Raw genomic sequence first — 23,315 nt, 5'->3', positions numbered from 1 at the left:
GCTCCTCCTCCCGGCTCCTCCTCCCGGCTCCTCCTCCCGGCTCCTCCGCGAGTTCCGCCTCCCGGTCCAGCCTGGGGCAGGGCGGAGGCTGGAGCCGGGCTCTTGCTGAGGGCCCCGGTCCGCCCTTAGCCCGGGCAGGTCAGGCTGCCCCGGGAGCCGAATTCCTGATTTCACAGAATCGATTAGCTTGGAAAGGACCTCTGAGATCACCGAGTCCAACCTGTGACCGGACACCACCGTGTCAACCACACCATGGCACTGAGTGCCGCATCCAGTCTTTCCTTAAACACCTCCAGGGATGGGGAGTCCACCACCTCCCTGGGCGGTCCATTCCGATGCTTAACAATCCTTTCTGTGAGGAAAAAGAAAGGGAGGGCCCCAAAGTCGAACTAGTCACTTGAGATGAAGAAATAGCGGTATTTCTGTGCACCCCATGCATGGCAATAAATGGATTCCTAAATGAGAAATAAACCTGCCCTCGTGCCACTTCTCGAAAAGGGCAAGGGAAACAAAGCTGGGCGAAAAGAAAACCGGGAAGATCCAGTGAGAATGGGGTTGTTATGTCCTTTTGAGCAGACCCACAGTGGGAGGAGAGTCAGGAAAAGCATGGCCTGTGTTATCTGCACAGGCAGAGGTGCACAGAGAGAGCAGGACACCGTCAGCACACCATTCCAGAGGCAAACAGGACAACCTACAGTCACAGTGCCTCACCTAAAAATCTAAATTAGAGTCCCATTGCATGAGCCCCGTTGAACATAATTTTCTTTTTTTTTTACTTTTTTTTTTAATCAGATTTCATTTGCATCAGGAAACAGTTCACACTCTTGCTAAAAGGTACCGGCACCTCACAAGAGACTAAAAAGATGTAACAAACAAAAGCAAAACTCGGCTCCTTGTAAAATCATACTAGGAGAACCACAAAAGGTCAACATCAAGCAGCCAAGCAAAAAGTTAGTACCCTAACAATCAAATCAAAACCAGACATTTTAAGACAGAATTCAAGACAGGAATTTTCATAAGAAATACCAATTTATCAGCATATAACCACTGCTGATAAATATCAATATCAGCACAGCTGATGCCACTTGTACTTCTCCCCACACATTTTTTGCTTTTCTGAACACATCCACTTGAAATCCTTGTCTTAAATTAATAAACAGATAAAAGCCACCTTGTTCCTGTTAAGCAAAACAGAATAGCAGCCAAGAGATAACACACATTTGCTCCCAGCATAAACTGATACAGACAGCTAACGGCAGCTTCCACCACAACTAAACATTAACGGGCTTCTATTATAAAAATTTACAAAGGATGTATTCCCACCACTGATGTCCTAAGATCTCTTCAGAGTGTTTATCAAAGCTAGAACAAGCATACTCTATCAATGTAACACACCTGTTAATCTGAATCACTGAATCAGAATTTTCCCATAGCCCTTCCACTATTAAGTACTTTCAAATCTTCACAAGAAACTCATACTCAATATTTTGTGAGCTTTTGCCTCAAACTTTACAGCAAAGAGAAGAAAGTGGTGAAAAATGTTTACCTTATTCATTTGAGAATAAAGGCAGTGAAATTATTGTTTCCGTAGCTACAGAATAAAATTAAAGGTTTGAAAAAATCCAAAGAACATAAGTTCAAAACTAATACAATAGAAAAAAAAGAGGGTTAGTGGCACGAAATGCTTGCATGGGAAAAACTCTCTAAATATTTTTGCCATTAATATCATCAGAAACTAAATGACATCTTTTACCTTCTAGTTATTATCTGGACCATTGAGTCAAAGGAGGATTATTCTTGTGCTGCCTGTTGTACTATCCTACTGATCTAAACACTAAAGCTGAGAGCAGAAGGGTCTGCAAAGCTAATTGGAGCCTGTCACCACAGATTTTTGTGTAAACAGCCTTTTGGACATCAAACAAACTGCTATTTACAAGTTAATGCATAGATTAATTAGGATAGCTGTCAGTTTTTGCATGGTCCCTTGGCCTGTAACACCTGTCTTTTCAAGCAGTTTTGTTTAAACAGCACACAATTTGTAAAACCAGAAATTGTATTAAAATTATCCTGCAGTATTTTATACTCTCCAGCACTACATTCAAGGACATGCTTGGCTCATGTAGGTTATTTTGCCCCTTTTTCCTTCTAAGATGAATTAACAGAGTGTCAGGAGCCTGCAGGTAACTTGTGACTGCTCCAACACACATGTAAAGCCAAAGGCTCAGTCCAGGTAAATCAGCAGTAAATTCACCAGGAGGGTAAGTATCATCTACTCTGGAGTCTGTTCATCAATCATGAACTGAGATTCTCCCACCAAATTTTGTTCTCAATGACATTTGTGCTTTGGAAGTGTTTCACAACGGGATCCATCAGAAAGGTTCTTCTGACAGTCACACAACGGAAATGGGGAGATCTGAAAAAAAGAAGAAAAATGAGACAGGGTAAATGTTGCAAAGATCAGGAATAAAGACAGGCTGTGAACTTGCCAAAGTGGACTCGGCTGCCATCACCTGTCAGTTCATGCTTCTCTACTTCTCCCAACCCTGAGAAATGAAGCTGCAAAGCCATTGTAAGGAAAACATTTATCCACACAAGAAATGCAGTAGAGAGTGGAATAATAATACAGTGGGAAGAAATAAGATTTTCAGAAATTACTATTGGTTTAAATTTGTCTGTTTCTGGACATTCAGCTTGGGATATTTTAAACAGCCAAGATCTCAGGAAGTGCTGGACATCCAAATATGAAAATGGCACCCTGGAAAAGACCTCAGGTAAAACACCCAGCAATAGCAAAAGGCTTAATTTAATTGGATTTTTTTTTTTAATACACACCACTACTATTAATATTGCTCTTGATCCAGTCAACAAAAAACTCAACGTTGGTGTATATTCCTGGGTAGTTCTTCCTTCCGCATCCCAAGCCCCAGCTAGTAATTCCATGAAGGGTGTAAAATCCCGAGTTTTCTTCTGAAGGACAAACTAATGGGCCTCCAGAATCGCCCTGCACAAGGACAAAGGAACCTTGTCATGAGCCAACATCACTCCTTCTGTTTTTAAAATATCAGTTCAGCAAGGAGAGGGCCCGGCTGCTCACGTGCTTGGGGGTCTCCATTTTTAAAAGACATAGAAAGGCACAACCTTTGTTCAAGGGAAGTGGCTCTTTTTGCAATATGGGTAATTAAAATCCGACTGCTAAGGAGTCTCTCTCTGTAAATCACCACAGCCTGTTTGCAAGAAAACACCTTTGGGAGGTTTTACGCTCCCTTTTCTAGAACCCATCTGGCCATATCCCAGGGGTGATGCAACTTACTGTGCATGAGTCCTTGCCTTCTTCCAGAGGGAATCCGGCACAGATCATCTTCTGGGTCACTTCATTGGGAAGGTTTATGTAATAGCTCTGACAGACGTCAAGTGCCAGGATGGGGACTTCCAGCTGCTGCAGTTTTTTCCCCTTTTCTCTGTCTTGAATTAAAACACATCATCCAATAGAGGCATGAATTAGTGGTTCCAGAAGGAGGATTTACTCCTCTCCTTTTCAAATGGTCTCAATCTAAATTATCTGTTTTCTCTCCTCCCACCCACGTCCCTTCATGTCTAGCTGAGCTTACGCAAGTGAAAACTTTTTAACATGTCTGTTCTCCGAAAACTAATGTATTGACAGAAGGACTGTTCCAACACAGAATGTGGTATTTAAAACACAGCTACAACATGCCCAACCAGCAAAGACTGCATACCTGCTTCAGGTGCACCCCACCCTGTGACCACACACATCCTCGAGGGCTGCAGCACCTCCTCCTTGTCAGGGAGGCACACTGGGAGCACCGAGGGGTTGAATTCCAAGGGCTCAGCCAGTTGCAGTAGGGCAATGTCAGAGTCCAGAGTGGTCTCATTAAAACTTGGGTGTGTAATACACTGCTTGACTGACCTTTTCTAGGAAAGCAAAGACATCGACATTTTCTGAATGGCTTGGGAATGTGAGGCTTTAAGCATCTTCGGTTTTATTTCAATTTCCAAGATGCTTTAAGAGGAGTACACATGTAAAAGCATCTCCAGAAACCACCAGCTTTCTGATATTAACAAGTCAAGATCATGCATCTGTGACATGGAACAGGGAGCATGCAGAAAACTCCATCCAGCAAGGGTAGGAAGGGAGTCTTGGAAAAACCTTTATCCAATGTGAGCAAAGTGGCAACTTGTGCCCCAGTTATTTCTGTCTTGGTGACAGTCACCAGTGAGTACAGAGACAATACACTTCTCACTCCCACATCCTCTGGAATACTGAGCTTTAGAGCTCAGTGAAGGCACAGTGTGTTGATAGTCACACAAAAGCTGTTGTGCAAATGTAGATTAGGATCACCGTGTAGGCTGTTAGATTGCTGCATATGGACAATTTGGGAGTTGCATTTACATTAAAAAACTATTTTGCAAGATTGATTTGTATTTCATTACTAAACAGAACACATGGTACCTGTCTGTACTCTTGCTCTGTAAGATCATGAAGTCCTGTTACCACCATCCATAAGTCTCTGTATGCTTCCCTAAGGAAAAAAAAATGTTCACTGTCAGGCTGATAGAACAGCAGTCTTGAAACCTGTGAATCTTAAAATGTGTTCCTAGCACATGTGTGCGGAGCAGAAGAATCCAGAGCCAGTGTAAGCTGTAAATAGGTGTAACCAAACCTGTGCCAGCCAGCCTGGATGGAACCAGCAGGCTGCAGGGACACACCATGAGTTACAGACATTCCCAGGGAAGGGCACATCCCAGTGCACTTACCTGGAATTAAGGCAGTGGGCAGCTGTGACAACCCATTCTTTGGTAAGAACTGCTCCTCCACAGATGTGCTCATCTGCAATTTGTACACTGGCCTGCCAAGGCCATGAGTATTGTACAGCTTCTTCACCTCCAATTATCCTACTGAAGATGAACCTGGGCTGGTTTGAAGGCATTCCACAAGCATCCTCTGAAACAGAAAGCGTTGGTGTTCCAAGAAGCATTTAGAGGTTAAGATTTGGAGAAGTAAAGAACGTTCCAGTTAAGGGCTACCCCACAGTTTCTCAAGCTCCACCTCCCCCTTTTTTGCTAAATTTTCCATCTTCCCTCATTAAATAGCATCCAAATGTTCAGGCCACCTTGAGGAGATGATCTTAGCAAAAACAGACCTTCACCAAGATGAAAGCTACCACTTCCCTTCAGAAGTTTTAGCCTCAAACCTAAAATGAACAGGGACTCATCCCATTCTCCATAGAGTACTAAAGGAAAAAAGGGCAGCTCTAAAATGCTGGTTATTGTTTTCAATTACCCTGTAGTCTTTGCAATTTTTTCCCCAAAGGAAGTAGGTGTAAACTGACATACAAACTGAAATATTATTGCATTGCTGTACATGACTTGGCAAGATGAAGGAGACAAGAAAAACTAGGTTCTACTAAAGCCAAAGCATGTAAATGTCACTGGGCATCTTTTTATTTCCTCAAAATATCTTACTAAAAAATCTGGGCCAACTGCAACCATTAAGTATTTGAAGAATTTATAGTCCAAAGGGTACTCTCTATTCCCATGAAGTAAGTATAACTCAGGTAGTCTTACCTGTTGTAACCTGTATTTCTTCTTCAGTAATATCCATATTTTCAAAATCTTCATTAGTTGAATTCAAAGTATCTAAATCTAGAAAATGAGGGTGGTGAGTGTGTTAACAGGATGTCTTGAGTAATATTTGTATTATAGAATCACTTTTAATACCTTATTTATTTTTGCAGGAGGAATTCTGTTGTAGGGATCTGGGCTGTTACAGTAGTAAAGTGCTGTTTAAAATGCACCACAAACAAAACTCTCAGGTTTTGCATAGATTCATTGTTTGTCTTCACCATTCGGTAGGCCTTTGTTTAATGCCATAAGAGGGTCACAATCCACTTTTTTCACTGAAACAATTTGTTAGATGAGACTCTCCTAGAGCAAAATATTTCTGAGCTGTCAATTCATTGAAGAGCCCTTTGTGCTCCCCCAAGGAGTCATTTTCCCAAGTTTCTTCTATTACCTGGTACATGAACAAAGGAGACTGTAGCTCTGAATCCTCCAAAGGTCTCTGTTTCATCAGAGTGGAAGACAACCAGCATCACAGCAGAGGAGCTTAGAACAGGTGCTGGTAGGGCAAATCCACAAAACTTAGCTAAAAATGAGAAAGCAAAGGCTTACTACAAATTAACAGGTACTTTTGAAGCCTTCTCCATTTCAACAGTGGGTGCACAATATTTTGTATATTCCAGCTCTCAGACAGGAAGGTAAAACATAACCATGACCAAGAGGTAAGCAGACCGAGGCTGAAGGACTGTTTTATTATTCCTGATAGCCTGTCCTTGTTCAGCAATTACCTCATCAGAACAAGGAGTCTCTGGCATCGTTTCACAAGTCTATTGTAGCACCCACATGTTGCCCTTACACGTGAAACACCCCAGCTACCTGATTTTCCCTAATCTAAGCACCAGCTTCAAGCAAATGTTGAAAACAGGTTTTTGGGATAGGCCTTCCTCTCTTTCACTATAAACCAAGTGGCAAAAATTACATCCTCTTGAGTGAAGAACAACTGCATTCTGAAAAGGAGAGGTCTTGGTTGCTTTGTGTGTGATCATCACTGTAAACCCAAATTACTGTCCTATGTCTTTTCTTCATTTACATTAATTCAGAACTGCATTTCATACAGAATTTAAACACTCAAAACCAGTTGTCTTCAACATGGCTTTGCCTCTGTAGGTTGAGAAGAATTATCAGTACTTGCAAGCATTTTTACATTATATTTTACATTATAGTACATATAACATCACCTGATACTCTAGAAGTTGATATAGGCTGGACAACAGGGCTAGTAAAGAAATAGATCATCCTCAAAATAAAAAATCAAAAGTCAAACCGATTTCCTCCTCTTTTCCCACATCCTCATACACGGTCACAGCATCACAGGAGCAATCTTCACTTTCTTCTACTTCAAAATACTGGTATGTAAGCTTTAAATAAAAAAATGGAAGAGTGAACCTTGTTGTGAAAGTCATATGGAAAAAATTCAAAGATCTACAGAGTCTTTAGTATTCTGAGTGATTCCTGCAAGGTTTGGTTTCTGTGACATTCAGACCTCTCACAGGTGATACATAAATATTAAATTTATGAAAAAAAGAATTGCCATGATAAAATTTAACTCAGGAAATCCTTTTTTACCATAACCTAAAGGACAAATCCAAACCTATCTGTCTTTTGGGATGGAAAGTGATTCCTGTTAACTGCATCCAGCAGCATTATTCATGCTCATGTTGCTTGATCTTGTTTGTCCTTAGCTGCATAATTTCTTGTTAACTCAGTGGTGCCCACTTCCATCCTGCAGACACAAGAAGGGTTCATGTTATACCTTGACTACGTGGTCCTTTGGAGCACAGATAATCCACTGACAGTCTGCCATGTTGCTGTAGTGCTCTGGGTAGTGCATACTCTCTAACACTCCTTCTTCAAAAAGGACAGCTAGGGACTCACAGCCAGCATCTGGAAATCCAGGAAGACAAAAAGGGAAAGGAAAGAACCAGCTGGAAATGCTGCTAGAACAAGAAGAGCAGGAGTTTGTTTAAAGCTCAGCAGGTGGCCCTTGGGCCCATTCCTAGGGATGGTGAACTGCTGCACACAGCAAAACCAAAAGCAATTCTCCATGAGGTGTTACAGCCTCAGCTGCCTCCCTCAAGGCCCCCCACGAAAGCATCATCCACACAGAAATACCACAGGAGCTTCCTCTGATTGATTTTCTCCTGACATTTTTTTTCAGGTCACCACCCAAGAGTGTAGGCAGGCACATTACTTGGCTTAGACTTACCAGGAGGAATATCTGGTGTAAGAGCTTTGTAGGTAATTGAAAAACCAGTTCCATAATCCTCATCGTCAGAAACAAATTTCAGCCTTATGCTATTGGAGCCAATCAAAATAGGTAATGGAAGATCTCTTCCACAGAATTTCCCTGAAACATAATATTAGAGAATAATCACAATTTAAGGCCTTTAGTTACTTGAGAAAACTTGAATGTACCATTTTTAATACTTAGCTCTAAAAATTTTAGGATGAAAAGGAAATTTCCTATTCATCCCTCTACTTTCCCTGTTAATCCATTAGATTATACAGATTTGCTGTATTAAAAATTGAAAATCATTGACACCAGAAATGTGATGCAGTTCCCTACCAGGCATTTTCCAGCCTCTTCTCTTCCCACACTCTTATTTCAGATCCTACGTCTCAATGTATCAATCAAGCAAATGCAAGTGAAACATAACCAACCACCACATCCTCACTGGGTGCACTTGCTGTTAGAATAAAGAGTACTCTGACAGGTTACAGATCTCAAAGGTCTTTTCCTCCAACCTGAATGATTATTTCAAAGAACAAGGGGGCAGCAACTCACCCACAAGTCTGTCATCTTTTGAATAGACTGATAAAGAATCATAGTCACAGAACGTTTCTTGCTCCACATCAAAGTGGGAGAAACGAAGCCGTATGTAATTCCCTTCTGGCACAGATAGAGTCCATATACACAATCTGGAATAAGAAATTAGTTCCCATTCACAAAAATGCAACAAAAACCACCCCAAAACCTACACTTGTATGGGGAATATTTTCTGGGGGAAGACTGTGTGTTCTCTACATACTGGTGGTTTTGATAGAACTGTTCAGGCCTTGCGGGAAAATGTAATTCCCCTTCACTGTTGCAGAGTTTGCCATCCTGAACACTACAAAACACTGTGGGTTAAAACATAATAGAAGGAATCAGGCTTGACAATGCAATCAGCTGTGCCACCAGAAAGCTCAAACATCTCAAGGATATTGTGGGACAGGATTGCTCAGCTGTACTTTGGCAAAGTGTAAACATATTAGTGATGTCAGACTGAAGGTGGGGTGGGAAGCAAAATTGTGCTGGAAATACTTTTGTTTTTCAGTCAATGCAAGTCCAGCTCTGTAAGATGCACTACTGCTGCCCTGGAACTCTCTCATGGATTAGAAAACTTGTGATACTATATATTTTAAGGAGGGATTATGGTAGGGAACAGAAGTAAAGTCTTGGAACTTGAACAAACAGAGCAGGGGAATAGGGAGTAAGTTTACATCTTGCCAAAGTACTTTGTTTCTGCTGGCAGATTGGTGCTGTGTCTTCTCTCTTCTCTCTTTTGTTTGGAATTATGGTAAAACAGGTTGAAACCCCATAATCTGGGAGCAAGAATGAAGCCCTGCCAATAGGCTATCATTTTTTTTGTAAAAATGGCAGTGCTTGTTTTTTACCTTAAAGAAACTCTTCGCTACATGAAGATTTCAGTACAAATAATTTTCTCTGAGTAAAAACAGATACCCCAGAGCATAACAAAAGTGTTCATGGCAGCCCATTTGTAATAATGCCCTTTGTTATGTTACAGCAGGAGACTTTTGCAACTGTACACTGTGCTGTTAAAAACACTTTAATAGAAGAAGCAGAAGATTTCCTCTCCAGCCAAGTGTCAGCAGAAACACAATAACTTACAAAAATCATCTCCCTTCCTTCTGCTTGCAAGGTAACCCAGTAAAAGCAACATTTATCAACAACTATATGTATGTAAACAAATTTAAGGAATCAAGTATTTATAAGATTATTTCCCCTGCAGCATCCTGGGAAGACCAGTAAAAACTTTCAAAAAGCCACAAACAGTACTTAAATACCCAGTTCTCCCTGGCCAAAGCAAGTCTACACTAACTGACAGTGTGCCCATCATTTATCATCTGACAAATCTCACTCTAGGTTACAGAAATTAATGTTTTAAGGTCTAGTTCATAAGACTTGTTCCCATTATCCTTGCATGAACTTGATGAACAGGACAAATATTCACTTGGCTGAATCAATGAAAGATCTAAATTTAAAACATGTTACATTTAGTGTTGGGTTTCATGAGGCTTTTGGGTTTTTTTTTTTTTTATTTCATTCTCACAAATAGACAGACAAGTAAATGGAGTCACCCCAAACTGTGCAAAAGTACGACTAGTTTACCTCACACTTTCTTTTTAGAATATACATTTTTATATAGTATTTATGTCACTAGCTCTCATGCTTTACTGGAGCTTCTGTTCTGCATTTTTCCCATTAATTTTATTTGTATTTCAATAAAACTACGGCCTTATATATGTAGCTGTCTTAAGGGAAATTACTTTTAATTAAGTCACCAATACATAAATAAAACCTTACAAAAGTAATTTTTTTTTTTTACAGAACCAGGAGAAAAAACATATCTATTTAAATTATGTATTTTCAAGTGTTTTAATGAGTCAAGCTCCTTTATAAATTTTATAAATGACTATTTGGGGGGACTTTTTGTGCTCTAACACAGATAGAAGACAGTGAGGAAAAGTAGTGTACTCACCTGTGGAGCTTTTCACTTTCAGATCTGATAAAGGAGGGATAGGGAAGGGGGTAGAAAAAGAAGAATAAATTACTGTAGCTTCATATTCACAATTTACTTTTTTTTTTTTACTTATTTTATTTTACTATTTTTACTTCACGTGAAATGGCAATTTTATACAGCTGGCACTAAGGTAACTCCCAATGGTTTTTGGGGACACAGCGCCAACAATAAACCAGGGCTTGGAATCAAAACAAAATTGCAAGTTTAGGCAATGCTGACGTTGGAATAAACAGTTCTGGAGCAGCCACTTCCAGAATGAACCATCCTTTGACAGGCCACTACTCAGTCTGAGCAGCACTTTTTCAGAAGATAAACCCTTTTCATTTTTCTCTGACACATTATGGGGGTTCCTTCTTTGCATCACCAGCTGAAGATGGTTTCTAACAGGAAATTTTGGTTTCCCCTCCCAATTTTTTTCTTCTCATTGACTAAACCTGTTAAATAACCCTCCCTCAGTTTTTCAGTTCTCTGTGTTTTAACACAGTCTCCAAAACCCTTTAACAAAAATAGCCCAATGTAGAAGAAAATATCAATTCAGTTTCTTATTACTCTCAGTGAATTTCACCCCTGACATTTTTATCTCCAGCTCCATGGCTTTGGAAGTGGTGGCTGATGGTCACACTGTTCCCCAGCACAGAGGGAATTCATGGCCTTTTGGGAAGAGTGAACAAAAGCACTTGTGAGTGTGACTTGTCCCCATGTTGTCATATGTCTGATCCAACATGTTTTAGCCAAGGAAAATGACAAGTGACTTCAAAGAAGTGCTTAAGGAATCTCTGAATCTTTGACACTTTCAGCTGGTGAATGTCCACTAAAAAAAAATTAAAAATTTTAAAACCATGCTAACTGGCTAGCTGCATAAAAGGACCATTCTTTAAAAAAAAAGAGTCCAAGTAGGAGGCAAAGTGGAAGAGAAGCAAACATCTACATTGCTCTCAATTTGGTTTTGACAGCTGGCAGTCAGTACCATACACTTCAAGAGACTGTGAAATGCTGCAGTGCTTTGCCAAGAAACAGGAAAACGTGTAAGTGCAGAATCCTGAAAAAAGATAAAATTAAATAAAGTGTTCTGAGACGGGGGATTTGTCACGTGAGGGCCACATTGCTGTGCAGACTTAATTACCAGCATTCATGGTCTCCTGAATCCAGGAAAGCACTGTGCTGAGGTCTGTGAATATTCCTGGGGATCCTCTGTTGTAGTGTTTCTTCTTCTCATTCCTTATCCAGCCACGGGCACATCCCATCCCCCAGGAGATGACACCAGCCAGAGTCCAGGCACCATGCTTGCCTCGACATAAAAGGGGGCCTCCGGAGTCTCCCTGGAAAAAAGCCAAGCAAATCCCAGGAGCCCGACTTTGTACAACTGAGCAAGCCTTAAAGAGTTTATTGAGGTCTCTTTTGTGCCTTACTAAAAACCTGCATCACAGGACACAGTGATTTTAAAAGAACTGTGAAGACACACACGGTTTTAGGGTGTTTAGTCAGGATTGTCAGGAGGAGGAGAGACAGATTAATTCCCTCATGGGTGCATCTCTGACGTGTTTGAGCACGTAAAAAGGGAGTGAGGAACAATGACTTAACCTTTATCCCACTTCCTCTCCTTCCTGCAATCCAATTCTTCCTGCTTTCGTCCTCAGGATCTGTCCAACATTAATTAATTTATCAAGTGTTCTGAAGTTAGAAAGCCATAAGCATTATTGCACTGGGGTACATTGCAAAACTGCTCTCAGGAACCTGTCCTACAACCCATACAGTATTTAATATGGAATCATGTAATTAAGTACATTCCCCATAGGGAACTTTTGAAAGAATTCATACATCCAAACCTCCCAGTTTACAGGGTATTTATTTACTTTGGCACACAGAGCTTCTGAGAAACACTCCTAAGCACACAGGGCCCTCAGTTCAGCTGACCTGGCAGGCATCTCTTCCTCCATCTGGAAATCCAGCACACATTATGGTGTCACCTTGGATGGGTTTCTTTAAAGTTGATAGTGCTCTTGAACACTCCCTGCTGTTTAGGATTGGTAGATTGACTTCATACAAGACCTGAGGGAGCAGTCCATCTGAAACACAAATAAATGTTCATAAGAAAAGCTGGAAGGTAAACTTAATGCCACTCTCAATACACCACAAAAATTGGTTGGGAACTTGCTCCAAGCAATGTTATGGTTACAAGCATGTTTTGGCAAACATCCAGATCTTTGTATATAAGCAGTTTTACTTGAAAAAATTCCAAAATGTTTCAAAATTGAAATGCAGGTCTAGATTTTGTGGTGACCAGTTTTGAGGTAATTCACAGGTGGGCATAGAAGCAAAGACCCCATTTTGAGATTATTACAATTCTTAAGACCCTTCAATGGTTACTTTTGGTCTGGCTCTGGCCTGTGAAATCAAGCTCTTAGTTTCAGAAAAAAAAATAATAATGTGAGTGGCTTACTTTCCTTTAAACGGCCCCAGCCACAAGCAGTGCAGATAAATCCTGCTTCAAATTTTTCACCTGGGTGAGGAAGACATGTTGGCAAAACTGAGGAACCTGCCACACATGGACACGAATTTTACTGGTAAGTATTTGAAAGAACAATTACAAAAAGCTTCCTTTGTAAGTGTTGGGGGGGGGTTTAACCAAAAAAAAGTATTGTTATTTTTGTGGAATCTGTAAAATTCATCTCATATTGACAATTTATCTTCTGCATGCAAAGAACAATAACTTTTCCTCTTGGAGAAGAAGATCACAGCTAACTCTGGCCTTACTGAAGTTGAAGGTGCCATCCAGCTTCAGAAGGGCAATGTCATAGTTCATTGGAGTTTTGGGGTCAAACTTCGGGTGCTGAATGACAGATTTGACAGGCAGTGTCTGCTCACTGTTCTCCTTGAGACTCAAGTCATGCTCTCCTGCAGTGACACGCAAATATTGCAGTAGGTTCCTGTGGAATAGGAAAATTAGAGTTCAGCTGCTCATTCTTTAACGTGAAAGGGAAAAATAGAGTTGTTTTTAAACAGAGAAGTTATTACTTCTGACACCCAATACCTTTCATCTTCAGATTTTAGAGCACTTAATAAACTCAGGAGGAGCTGAGTGAGCCCTGTAGTAGGAATTGGGGGATGAAAAGGACTGAGAAGAAAAATCATTTTGCTACAGGCCTGACCATGGTTTGGTGGTCCACTAAGGAACCAGGCCTTCTTGCTGTGTGTAAAAGTGTTTGGATGCACTGCTTTTTGAAGGAGGAGGGGAGATTTGGGCATAGGAAAGTACAGAAAAAATAAGATCATCTCTCTAGGATTCTGAGTTTATTAAAAATGCCATGAAACCACAGTGAATCCTTCTTTAGGGCTCCTGCTGCCACATCACATGTGCAACAAGGGAACACAAAAGCAATGAGTATAAACACTTTATTCTGCTTCAAATTAATTTTTTTACATAGACTTCCAAAATCAGTCTTTGCCAAACTCTGTAACTTTATTGTTTTGTGATGTTCAAAGGGTTTTTTCTCCCTTTCAGTTAAAACATGGAAAATAATGATTAGAAATAAAAGGGTAGCACCTGTAAGTAAGCACCACAAAGAGATGCTACAGCACATGTTTCCAATCCACGTTTTCCTGCACCTGCAGCCTGCTCCTGAATTCCTACTGCATCCATACCTGCCCAGGGTGCAGTGAGCTGCTGTGACCACCCACTGAGCAGAAACAATGGTGCCTCCACAGAAATGCTTTTGCCTTCTCTTCAGGGAAACCTGCAGCATTTAAAGAAGACACACCCAATAAAGAAAACCTTTGTGTCTGCTCCAATTGCCTTTGGGGAAGAACAGAGAGAGCACACACAGGTGCTCTCTAAGGAGTCACACAGCCAAAGCACATGCTGCATTCCCAGCACACACACTTCTATGGCATTCTCAGAATCCCTGAGCCTAAGAGACCCCAAACCTTGCTGTTCTTCCCTCAGCTGTGCCTTGGGGCCTGGGGAAAAGCAACACACCTGTAATAAATGCCAAGTCACTGAGGTACTCGTCAGGCTGCGAAGGTGAGTGGTTGGCTGAGAATTTTCCCTTTGCAGGTCACAGGGAGCACTGCAAATCAAGGATGCCTGACAGCAGCCAGGGACTTGGGTTGGTGTCCTGTGCCCTATTTTTGAGCAGTTTCACCCATTTACAACAGAATCATCTACAGATACTCTTCCAGAAAGAGTGATAAAATAAAAACCATAAACAAAACTTTATCAGGAAGCAGGACAGGTTCTGAGTTCTCTCCACCTGCTTCACTGCTTTTCATAAAATCGGGGTGGAGTTCAACAATACATTATCATACAATGGCTTGGGTTGGAGGGGACCTTAAAGATCCAATCCCCCTTGCCCTTCCACCAGACCAGTTTTCTCAGATCCCCATCCAATCTGGCCTTGAACACTTCCAGGGATGGAGCAGTCACAGCTTCTCTGTGCAGCCAGTGCCTCACCACCCTCACAGTAGAGAACTTTTTCCTAATAGCCAATCTAAACCTACGCTCTTCCAGCTTGAAGCCACTTCCCCTTATCCTGACATTCCATGCTCTTGTAAAAAGTTCCTCTCCAGCTCTCTTGTGGGCTCCCTTCCCGTACTGGAAGGCTGCAACTAGGTCACCCCAAAGCCTTCTCTTCTGCAGATAAAACCACATTTGCTTGTGCAAACCTGCCATGGATGGGAGCCTTGCTTCGCCTGGTTTCCCCCAACGATCCGAGTGAAGAGGGCAAAATAACTCCACGGGCTGGTCTCTTGAACTTTCTGCCCACACTTAGGATCTGAGGGGGGAAAGGGGGAAAAAAGGAAGGATTCAGTCTGGATTCAAGTTTTACTTCTTTTTTGGTAACATGGAATTAGAAGGCATGGCTTGGTGCAAAATTCAGTCTCTCTGCCATGTCAGGAAACACATCTTGTAATTCCTAATACAAACTGCCCAGGCTAAGGCTAAACTGGGCTAAGAAAAAGACAGTGTACTTTATTTTGTGGAAGTTCTCCAAATGACCATATTTTGGTGCAATTGTGCCATATGTATTAAATTTTGCCTCCATGAACAAACACCTGTGCAGATATCCTCTTTCAAGAAAGTTTTGGAATTATTTTGGAGCTAAATCACTGTTTTGTTATCAATTTCAGAAATCTCTTTGCACCCAGCATTTGTACTGAAAATATTTTTGACAGAGTCAAAATGCACAATACACAGACCCTGATGACCAACAACAGTGGCTGGATTTCTCCAGAACATCTGTAACTATGCCAGATTTACTTCTTCTTAACTCACTGTTATTATCTACTATGGCTGAGGGAAGTTTATCATCTGTATGTGTTTCTAAAGGAGAATATTTATAGAAACAATTGTCTGCAGTGATAACTACTCCTTTGGTAGTATTTTAAGAAAGACAGAAGGAAAGCAACCAGTTCTGCCCAGGAGCAAGTTGTAAAAGAGGAGTTCTTTATTTTTGCATTTCCCAAGCCCAACAGTGGCCACAATTTTTTATTTTTTTTTTCCTTAAAGATGAAAACTTCAATGAAAACTCGTTGAAAACATATTGCTAACAGATTTTACTACAAATTCTGTTAAACTCTCTGTTGGGAAATATACAGCATCCATAATCTTGGGCCATTTTGTTGTTGCTTTGGCAGAGAGGTGGGTGAGTTCCAAGGATGTAGGACCAATACTTGTACAAATTGTCTGGGAAACGTGGAATTCTCCAACCTACCAGATGAATCCAACATCTACAAAAAAAGGTTTTGCTGTCACCTCAGGATTAGCATGGCCGATGCAAGTGTCACAATAATGCTGACACAATGCTACTTACACCAGCTTTTAAATAAAAAAGCCTTTATATAGGAACAAAGCAGTTCATTTATCTGGTTTTTCCCATTTTTTCCTAATTCTCATTCGACTCACCTTTTTCCCTTTGTGCAAAGACACAAGGACAGGGGAAAGAGGAAACACAGACAAAAATTTTTTTTAAATATTGATTTAGGTTTTACTAGAAAGAATTTGGTACTGGTCAAATGAGAATAAGGAAATAAATGAAAAAAAGGGATTCACAAAATAAAAATTTATTTTTTCTTTCAGAATTGAATAACTCTGTCCTCCTGTTCAAGGTTAGTTTTAAAGTGATAAGTTAATATTTTTATTAATATTAATAGAACTTTTATTATCTGTGTTTTGACAAACTCTAAAATTCCCTATGCTTTGCAGTTTTTAATCCCAAGAGATTCCTGACTGCTTTACAGGCTGCTGGTTTCCATTCTTGTTTTCTATAAATTCATAAATCTTCACAAAGGAAGCAGGAACAATTGCTATCATTAATTGTTCCAAAAAATGAATACTCTGGATTTTAAGATGTAAGACAATGGAAGGGAGAACCTGCTGTGTTCTGTTTGTACCCCATGGGTAACATGATAAACCATGACCTTGCTGCAAATTTGAAAGTATTCAGTTTTATTTATTTAATCATAAATCAAGGTTAACATTATTTGTTCTGAATCATTAAGGAATCAACCAAAAGCTTCATTAAAAAATTACTCATTGAAAGAAACCTTTCATATAGATAACTCAGAGGGTGAAACCAGTGCAGCTTCTTGATTTCAGCACTGCCTCCCAAGCTTGTTCTGCCTTGGAGCAGAAACATCAGGACCCAAAACTGTTAAATTGGACGTGAAATTTCCCTCCTACCTTTCTGAAGAGCAGCTGGCACAGCACAAAGCTCTGTGACACAGACCAGCCCCAGCAGCAGCAGCTGCAGCTCTCGGGGGGAAAGGCACATCCTGGGGCTGAGTGAAAACAGGGAGAGTTTGTGACACAGAGAGGGAAATCCAGACCCAAACCCTGCAGGGGAACAGCAACTCATTGGAGGAGAAGTTACTCATTAATCCAGCCACAAAACACTTACCTCCACTAAGAAGTTTTCCAGATTTAATAGAGCATGATTCTTCCACACACCATCACTGAAGTCTTTGCTGTAAAATACCAACTGGAATCCTCTCTGAAACTATTTTTCCTGAGACAAAATGACAAAATGAAGTTACCATTGCATGCTTTGCTAGCAACACTTACCCAGGCAGATCTGCACATGGAAGTAGAACTCACATGAAGAAAATATCAGTCGCTATTTGCCCCAACAATTTCTACAGCTTTTGAGGAAGCAACACTTTATATTTCCTGCACTCTTTATATTTAGCCACTTTTCCAGACCTGAGAAGCACATTGTGAGTTTATAATGTTGTTTGCAGCGTGCTCAGTGTTCCACTGTTTGGCCAAGGGTTTCACAATAACAATCCCCCCCAGTCCACTATCAGGGACCATCCCAACAATCATTTATGTGCTTATTCATTTCTAGTTTTTCATTCTTTCCTCTGCCAGTCAAAGGATAACAAACCCCAGCTTTTATTCTGAATATGCAATTTTATAACAACTGAATATAAACCCTGTCCTAGAAACTTTGAGTTGCAGTTGGTTTTCTGTTATAAATACAGAATTTATTTAGAGTGAAGTTTTCCTACTAGTCCTGGGGAAATCTCCACTTCTGCAACTTCTGAGACCTGTATCACCAACACTATTCCAGCTCTAATCAAAAACTTTTGAAAGCTGCTTTCCTTCAGGGATTCATTTGTATTTTGCAGGGACAAAACAAGCCTTCCAGACCCCCAAACCAGTTCCATGTACAGCAGAGCTCCCTGCTCACCCACTGCAACAGGATGGTATGAAAACAGGAATGAACAATCTCCATGGTTATGAGTGATGCTGCACAAGCCACTGATGAGAAATAGAAACATCCTGCCCATTTGGCAAATGGAGAAACAATCAGCACATTCCAATTTCTCACAGAGAGGCAACACTGCCTGTGCAGCATCAAAGAGATCAGACAGAAAAAGCACAGAGGGGCACGTTCTGTACAAGCTGCTCCTTACCTGGGATGGCAGAACGGAAGTGGAGGCTTTCTTGTCCTATTATTCCATGTTCTCCTCTTCTGCTACGTATTTCAAGTTCTCCTGAAGCTGTTCCCTTTATCCTCCGTGCAGACAGAGGCACCGCCCCGCTGCAGAGCTGCTAGGCTCCTAACACTGGCAGCTTTGGCAGGCAGCACTGCCAGCATCATTCCTGACCCGCATCATTCCTGACCAGCATCATTCCAGACCAGCATGACCCTCACCACAGGCAAAGGTCAAATCTCACCACTTGATCTCCATCCAGGCCTTTGCTCTGAATCTCAAAGCAGAGCTGGCTCTGTGCCCCAAACCTTTGTAGCAAAAAAAAATGTAGCCATTAAATCACTAACTGTCCCAAACAGCCTGAGCCAGGTTTTAGCAGGTAGAGCCAGTTCCTGCTGGCCCCAAAATTCTGGCACAAATTAATGTTAATCAGTCTGGGCTGTCCCTTATTTTGCTGTGCCGTCGGAGAATAAAATGCTTGTAAATCAAAGTGTGCTCCATGCTGTAGGAATGCACAGCTGCTCCTTGCTATGAGGTCATTAAAAAATAATCATGCACACATCCAAATAAATCTAAAACCAAGAGAAAGTGAAGAATATTGATAATACTCATCATCAGAGCCCTCCAGTCGCTTTTTCTCCTGGCTTTGAGGGGTTTTTACAGGGGGTGGGGGGCGGGTGGGAGGGAACACAGCCTGCCTTGGGTCAGTGGACCACTGAGATGGCCCAACTGCAGGACAGAGGAAGTTTAACTCTTGCTAGAAAAGTTGCTTCTTGTTACTGCTCCTGTCCAAGGAGGAAGAAAGGTGGAAAATGTGTTCACCCAGTGACAGTGTGAAACTTAGGAGAAGAGGGAACAAGGAGTGAAGGGTGAAATGAACAGCAAATGCTGGTTAGTAATTAACCTGTTGGAAGATCAGTAGAAAAAATAAGATTTAAATGGGATTGGGTTTTTGTTGGGTTTGGTTGAATTTGGTTTTTTTTAAATACAATGAGCTGTGCTTTTGAGGGGCACTGGTCACATCCTAACAGTTTGCAAGGTCACTACTGGAAAACTGGAAAACCTCTAAGCTCAATAAAATTAATGGCCTCATATTTTAAACAAGATATAATAGGTCAAAATATTAAACTTCACAAATCATATAATTCATGTATGTATTATGCTTCTGAATCCAATACTTCTTAATTATTTCAGTTCTTAACTGAAAGCAGATTTAGTTTTAACATGGACTGAATGTACTTATGTTTGGATAGTTGGGCAGGAATTTTGATTCTCCAACAAACTTATTTTTCACCGGTTTTAACCTATTGTAATTCCAATGACTTGTTTCAAATTACACCCAGGTTTGCTGTAACAAAAAAACGAAGTCTAATTCTCAAGGTAAACCCATTATTGCCTACAATCTCCCCAAAAGCTTATGAAAGATCCTGAATGGCACCAGCACAAAACTCCCCTCGGTTTTAATATGCTTCAAAAGCCACCATCCACCCTCACATTGAGAGAGGGGAGCTTGGCATTCACTTTTTTCAGCCAGAGCCTTCATGTTACTTCAAAGATCAATAAATTGAAAAGCTGAGGGAATTAGGGATTCTCAGTTCTTCAAATCACAGCATTAAGTACCTCTGCAAGTCACAGCCATGTTTTTCCCTCTCCCTCTGTACAAACAAAGTCACATCTCAGAGCAGAACCGTGTTACGCCTTCACATTTTTGGGATTCATGTACTTTTTTAGACCAGCAGAGATCACTGATAAATAGACCTGATTTGCAAAAGACAAACTACATGATTTCAGCTCGATATTCCCACATGAATCCTAGTTAAACTGGTCTTCTATTTTAGGATTATAGCTAGGTTTGGGTGAAAATTGCAAAAAAGACCTGCAAACTAAAATCTTGCAGTAAAAATGCTCACCGTGCTATCAATTCATTTTCCAGAAAGATTCATTTCCATGATTTTTCAGTTGACCAAGCACTTGTTGGGGAGCAAATTGTTTGGCTGAAAATTAAGTAAGTAAGTACGTACAAAAAGGTCAGAGACAGAAGTTTTAAGCCAGTACCATTTTGAACCTATTAATAAAAATGGTGCTGACAGGTGCTTGTTTCTGTACCAAGGACAAACTGACAGGCAAAAACCACGAGGCAAATCCTTCACAAGTGCCCCAAAATAACTGACGTGGGTTCTCACAGGGCTTGCAGGCTCCTGGTGGCTTTAAACCCAAAATTAGGCTGCTACCAAGAGGGCAGTTGTGCCCCATCTCCCATGGACGTGTGTTGCTGCCATTCCTCTTGTGCCAGTCTCAGCTCTGGCCAGGCTCTGTGGAGACCTGAGCTTGTTTGATGTAGCTGGATTTGCTTTTATAGCTGGATTGGTTTCTTGGCCAAAGCTTTTAATCAAAAATTGAATGCCAGTGCCAATGCAAAGGAATGAATACATGCCCTAGACAGAACAGCCCATTCCTTTCAAATGTAGCCCCCACTTACAATTTAAAACATCAAAATCCATCAGGAAACTTCAGCCAGGCCGTTTTAGACACAGCACTGTCCTAAGAGCAGATCCAGAGTTTTCAGTTCTGTTCCAAGCTTGTGTGACAAGCTCCTGTCTAGTTCTGCTTAATAAACATGTCTCAGCTAAATATTCTGAAGTGTTAAGGTATCTCCCCTCCCACTCCAGGGATTATGAAATCGCTTTTCTTCAGGGGTGAAGATCCCTGAAAGGGCAGAGTATCTTTACAGACTTTTAGCAGCACAACAGAAGTTAAAGCACCCAGTAAGTCTGGAATTTAACCAGGAAAGCTGCTACCACACCTGCACAGCTTAGGTCTGCTCCACATCCTCCCACGTGTTAGTCAGCCTCATGGATCAGATTCCCTTGGATGCAGAGGGACTTTGAACACTTCCCCTCTTGCTCCCACTGTGTTCCCATCACAGCCCGCCCCAAAACTGAAAGGGCTGCGGGTTCTTGCCTCAGAGAGACACTGATTTATGTTCTATTGCCTCCAATTAACTCAAGCAAGGACTCAGAGGGAGCAGTAAAACCTAAAGGTTGGCTTCGGATAATGTTTTCACTTCAGCCCTCTACTCCCTCCTAAATTTTTCAGCTGGCCTGTCAGGGCACAGAACAAAGTGCACAATGGCAAGAATGTTCAAAGGAGCACTTGGGGCAGTAAGAACTCACAGAACCCCCCCAAGACGCCGTTTCCCAGAACACTTGGTCTTTAATTCAGGATTTTGGATATGCATCAAGATCTATTTGGGTCTCCTGTGCAAAAAAAGGAGCACAATTTTAATGGGAAATGCACTGAGCTCTTTTTCATCCCGCAATGTGCAATAGCTGATGTATGAGCCAAAAGTAACTGGTACCAAGAATTAGAAGAAACAGCACCTGCTGGCCTATTCCCACCTTTCACTGCAGCTCCATTTCTCCATTTTCCAATTCATGAGAATTACAGATACAGGTTCAGTTACTTACACCTATGATGAGCCATTTTCCTGTTACACCTGAGTCTTCTCCCAGACAGAGATTTTTACCTTTCAGAGCAAACAAGACCAAAACCAAACAAGGTGGACAATGACAACAAATGCAGAAACACTGCAGGCTATGAAGAGCACAATGCATTGAGGTATCAGCCAAAGCTTCCCTTGGATAGAGTCCAGCCTTACATTTACCACAGAAGTGATTAATTGGGAAAGGACAAACGAAGGAAGAGAGAGGGAACAAAATTGTGCTTAGCTGAAGAGTTTGACCTCAATATCTCAAAATGCTTTGTAAGGACAGATCAATACTAGTGCTTTTCAGCTAAGATCTGGCATATGGATTAAACAAATCAGCAACAATCAGAAGCAAGTTGGTCACTTAGCTCCCAAGTGCATTCCCCTTGGGAATGTTTTGTGCAATGCATGGTCTTAATAGCACAGTGGCAGCTCCTCAATGTAAATATAAATAAAAAATAGAGGAATACTAAAGCATTCATTTTGTGAAATTTTATTATTTTGTGCATATTAGCAACCACTGCAGGTATCCAGGCTGTGTATTTAGCACTCTGTCACTTCCAGAAGGATAAACGCTGGAATGTGATGAGCCCAAGCTCATGGAACATCGCACTTCAGAGGAGCTGTGACGAGCACAAAGGGTGCGAGGTCCTGGCTCTCCTTGCTCACCTACTTATCAGGAAAAGGTTTTCCACCCAGAGGGTGGCTGGCACTGGAACAGGCTCCCTGGGGAAGAGGTCACAGCACCAGCCTGGCAGAGCTCGAGATGTGAAGCGCTGGAGAAACAGGGGCTCCATTGCTGGCAGCTGTCCTGCACTGCTTTGTGCGCAGTCTGTCCATCTGTCCATCCCTCCCTCCATCCCCTGTCAGCATTGTGTGCACAGAGAGGAGCCCTTAGGGAACCTCACACGTGCAGCTGCTGCAAGGCAAGCACCCCAATTAACCAGCACATTTTTGTGTCACACCACACTTTGACAAGGACAGGTGAAATGGTGCTGCTGCGATCTGGCACAATTTGGCTGAACAAACATTTCTCAAACAGGCTTTGGAGATCAGGAGACTGAACTGATTTTCACAAGTACCCAATTTCTTTATGTCTAATCAACTGCACATCTCATAGGAAATTGATGGCTAACAGACACACAGCCAAAATTGAATCCAATACATCACCAAATTTTTGGAGAGTACAGTGAATACACTCCAGTGCCTGTTTTAACATGGGTAAAGACTTACAGTATCACAGTGCTTACAGAGTATGCTCAAAATACATAAATACGCCATCTCAGGCAGGCAGCAGCGAGATGAGTCCTTGCAGATTTTTTCAGAAACATACTTAAAATAAAAATATATTACATCAGCCTGGCTATGCTGTCAGTCATGTCTGCACTTCACATCACATCAAGAACAGGACATGAAAGGAGAGGACTCCAGGTGACTCCAGGTATCACTGC

At 41.3% G+C, this 23,315-nt stretch overlaps 2 protein-coding genes across 11 annotated transcripts in view; both read right to left on the bottom strand.

Moving 5' to 3' along the window:
- LOC121668147 (NADH-cytochrome b5 reductase 2) overlaps window positions 1-23 on the bottom strand; it is a 39,165-nt gene extending 39,142 nt beyond the window's left edge. For all 6 annotated transcript variants that reach the window (XR_006017269.1, XR_006017270.1, XM_042035632.1 and 3 more), the window contains exon 1: window positions 1-23. This exon is cut by the window's left edge and continues 140 nt beyond it. The gene's annotated coding sequence lies outside the window, so the exon portion shown is untranslated.
- OVCH2 (ovochymase 2) lies at window positions 24-18,514 on the bottom strand. Of its 5 annotated transcripts, XM_042035623.1 has the most exons (23): window positions 18,357-18,504; window positions 17,339-17,446; window positions 17,122-17,219; window positions 15,105-15,214; window positions 14,085-14,176; window positions 13,197-13,369; window positions 12,883-12,978; window positions 12,357-12,508; window positions 11,566-11,761; window positions 10,401-10,424; window positions 8,667-8,757; window positions 8,423-8,556; window positions 7,844-7,984; window positions 7,391-7,521; window positions 6,902-6,995; window positions 6,032-6,163; window positions 5,584-5,661; window positions 4,774-4,960; window positions 4,469-4,538; window positions 3,735-3,930; window positions 3,311-3,462; window positions 2,833-3,001; window positions 24-2,413 (listed from the first exon to the last, which is right to left on the bottom strand). In XM_042035623.1, the coding sequence occupies exons 3-23, from the start codon at window positions 17,210-17,212 to the stop codon at window positions 2,391-2,393; spliced, it is 2,532 nt and encodes an 843-aa protein (XP_041891557.1). In that variant the 5' UTR covers window positions 17,213-17,219; window positions 17,339-17,446; window positions 18,357-18,504; the 3' UTR covers window positions 24-2,390. The 5 variants fall into 5 exon arrangements, 3 of the variants coding, with proteins under 3 accessions (XP_041891557.1, XP_041891559.1, XP_041891558.1); XM_042035625.1 differs by lacking the exon at window positions 2,833-3,001 and having other exon boundaries at window positions 18,357-18,510; XM_042035624.1 differs by lacking the exon at window positions 12,883-12,978.
- Window positions 18,515-23,315: the final 4,801 nt, after the last annotated feature.

The sequence above is a fragment of the Corvus kubaryi genome, unplaced genomic scaffold (genome assembly GCF_017639235.1).
Source record: "Corvus kubaryi isolate FWS band 111438036 unplaced genomic scaffold, C.kubaryi_AGA036_p1.0 37384, whole genome shotgun sequence".
NCBI lineage: Eukaryota > Metazoa > Chordata > Aves > Passeriformes > Corvidae > Corvus > Corvus kubaryi.
Note: the sequence above shows the minus strand (reverse complement) of the source record. Positions and strands in the feature narration are given on the sequence as shown.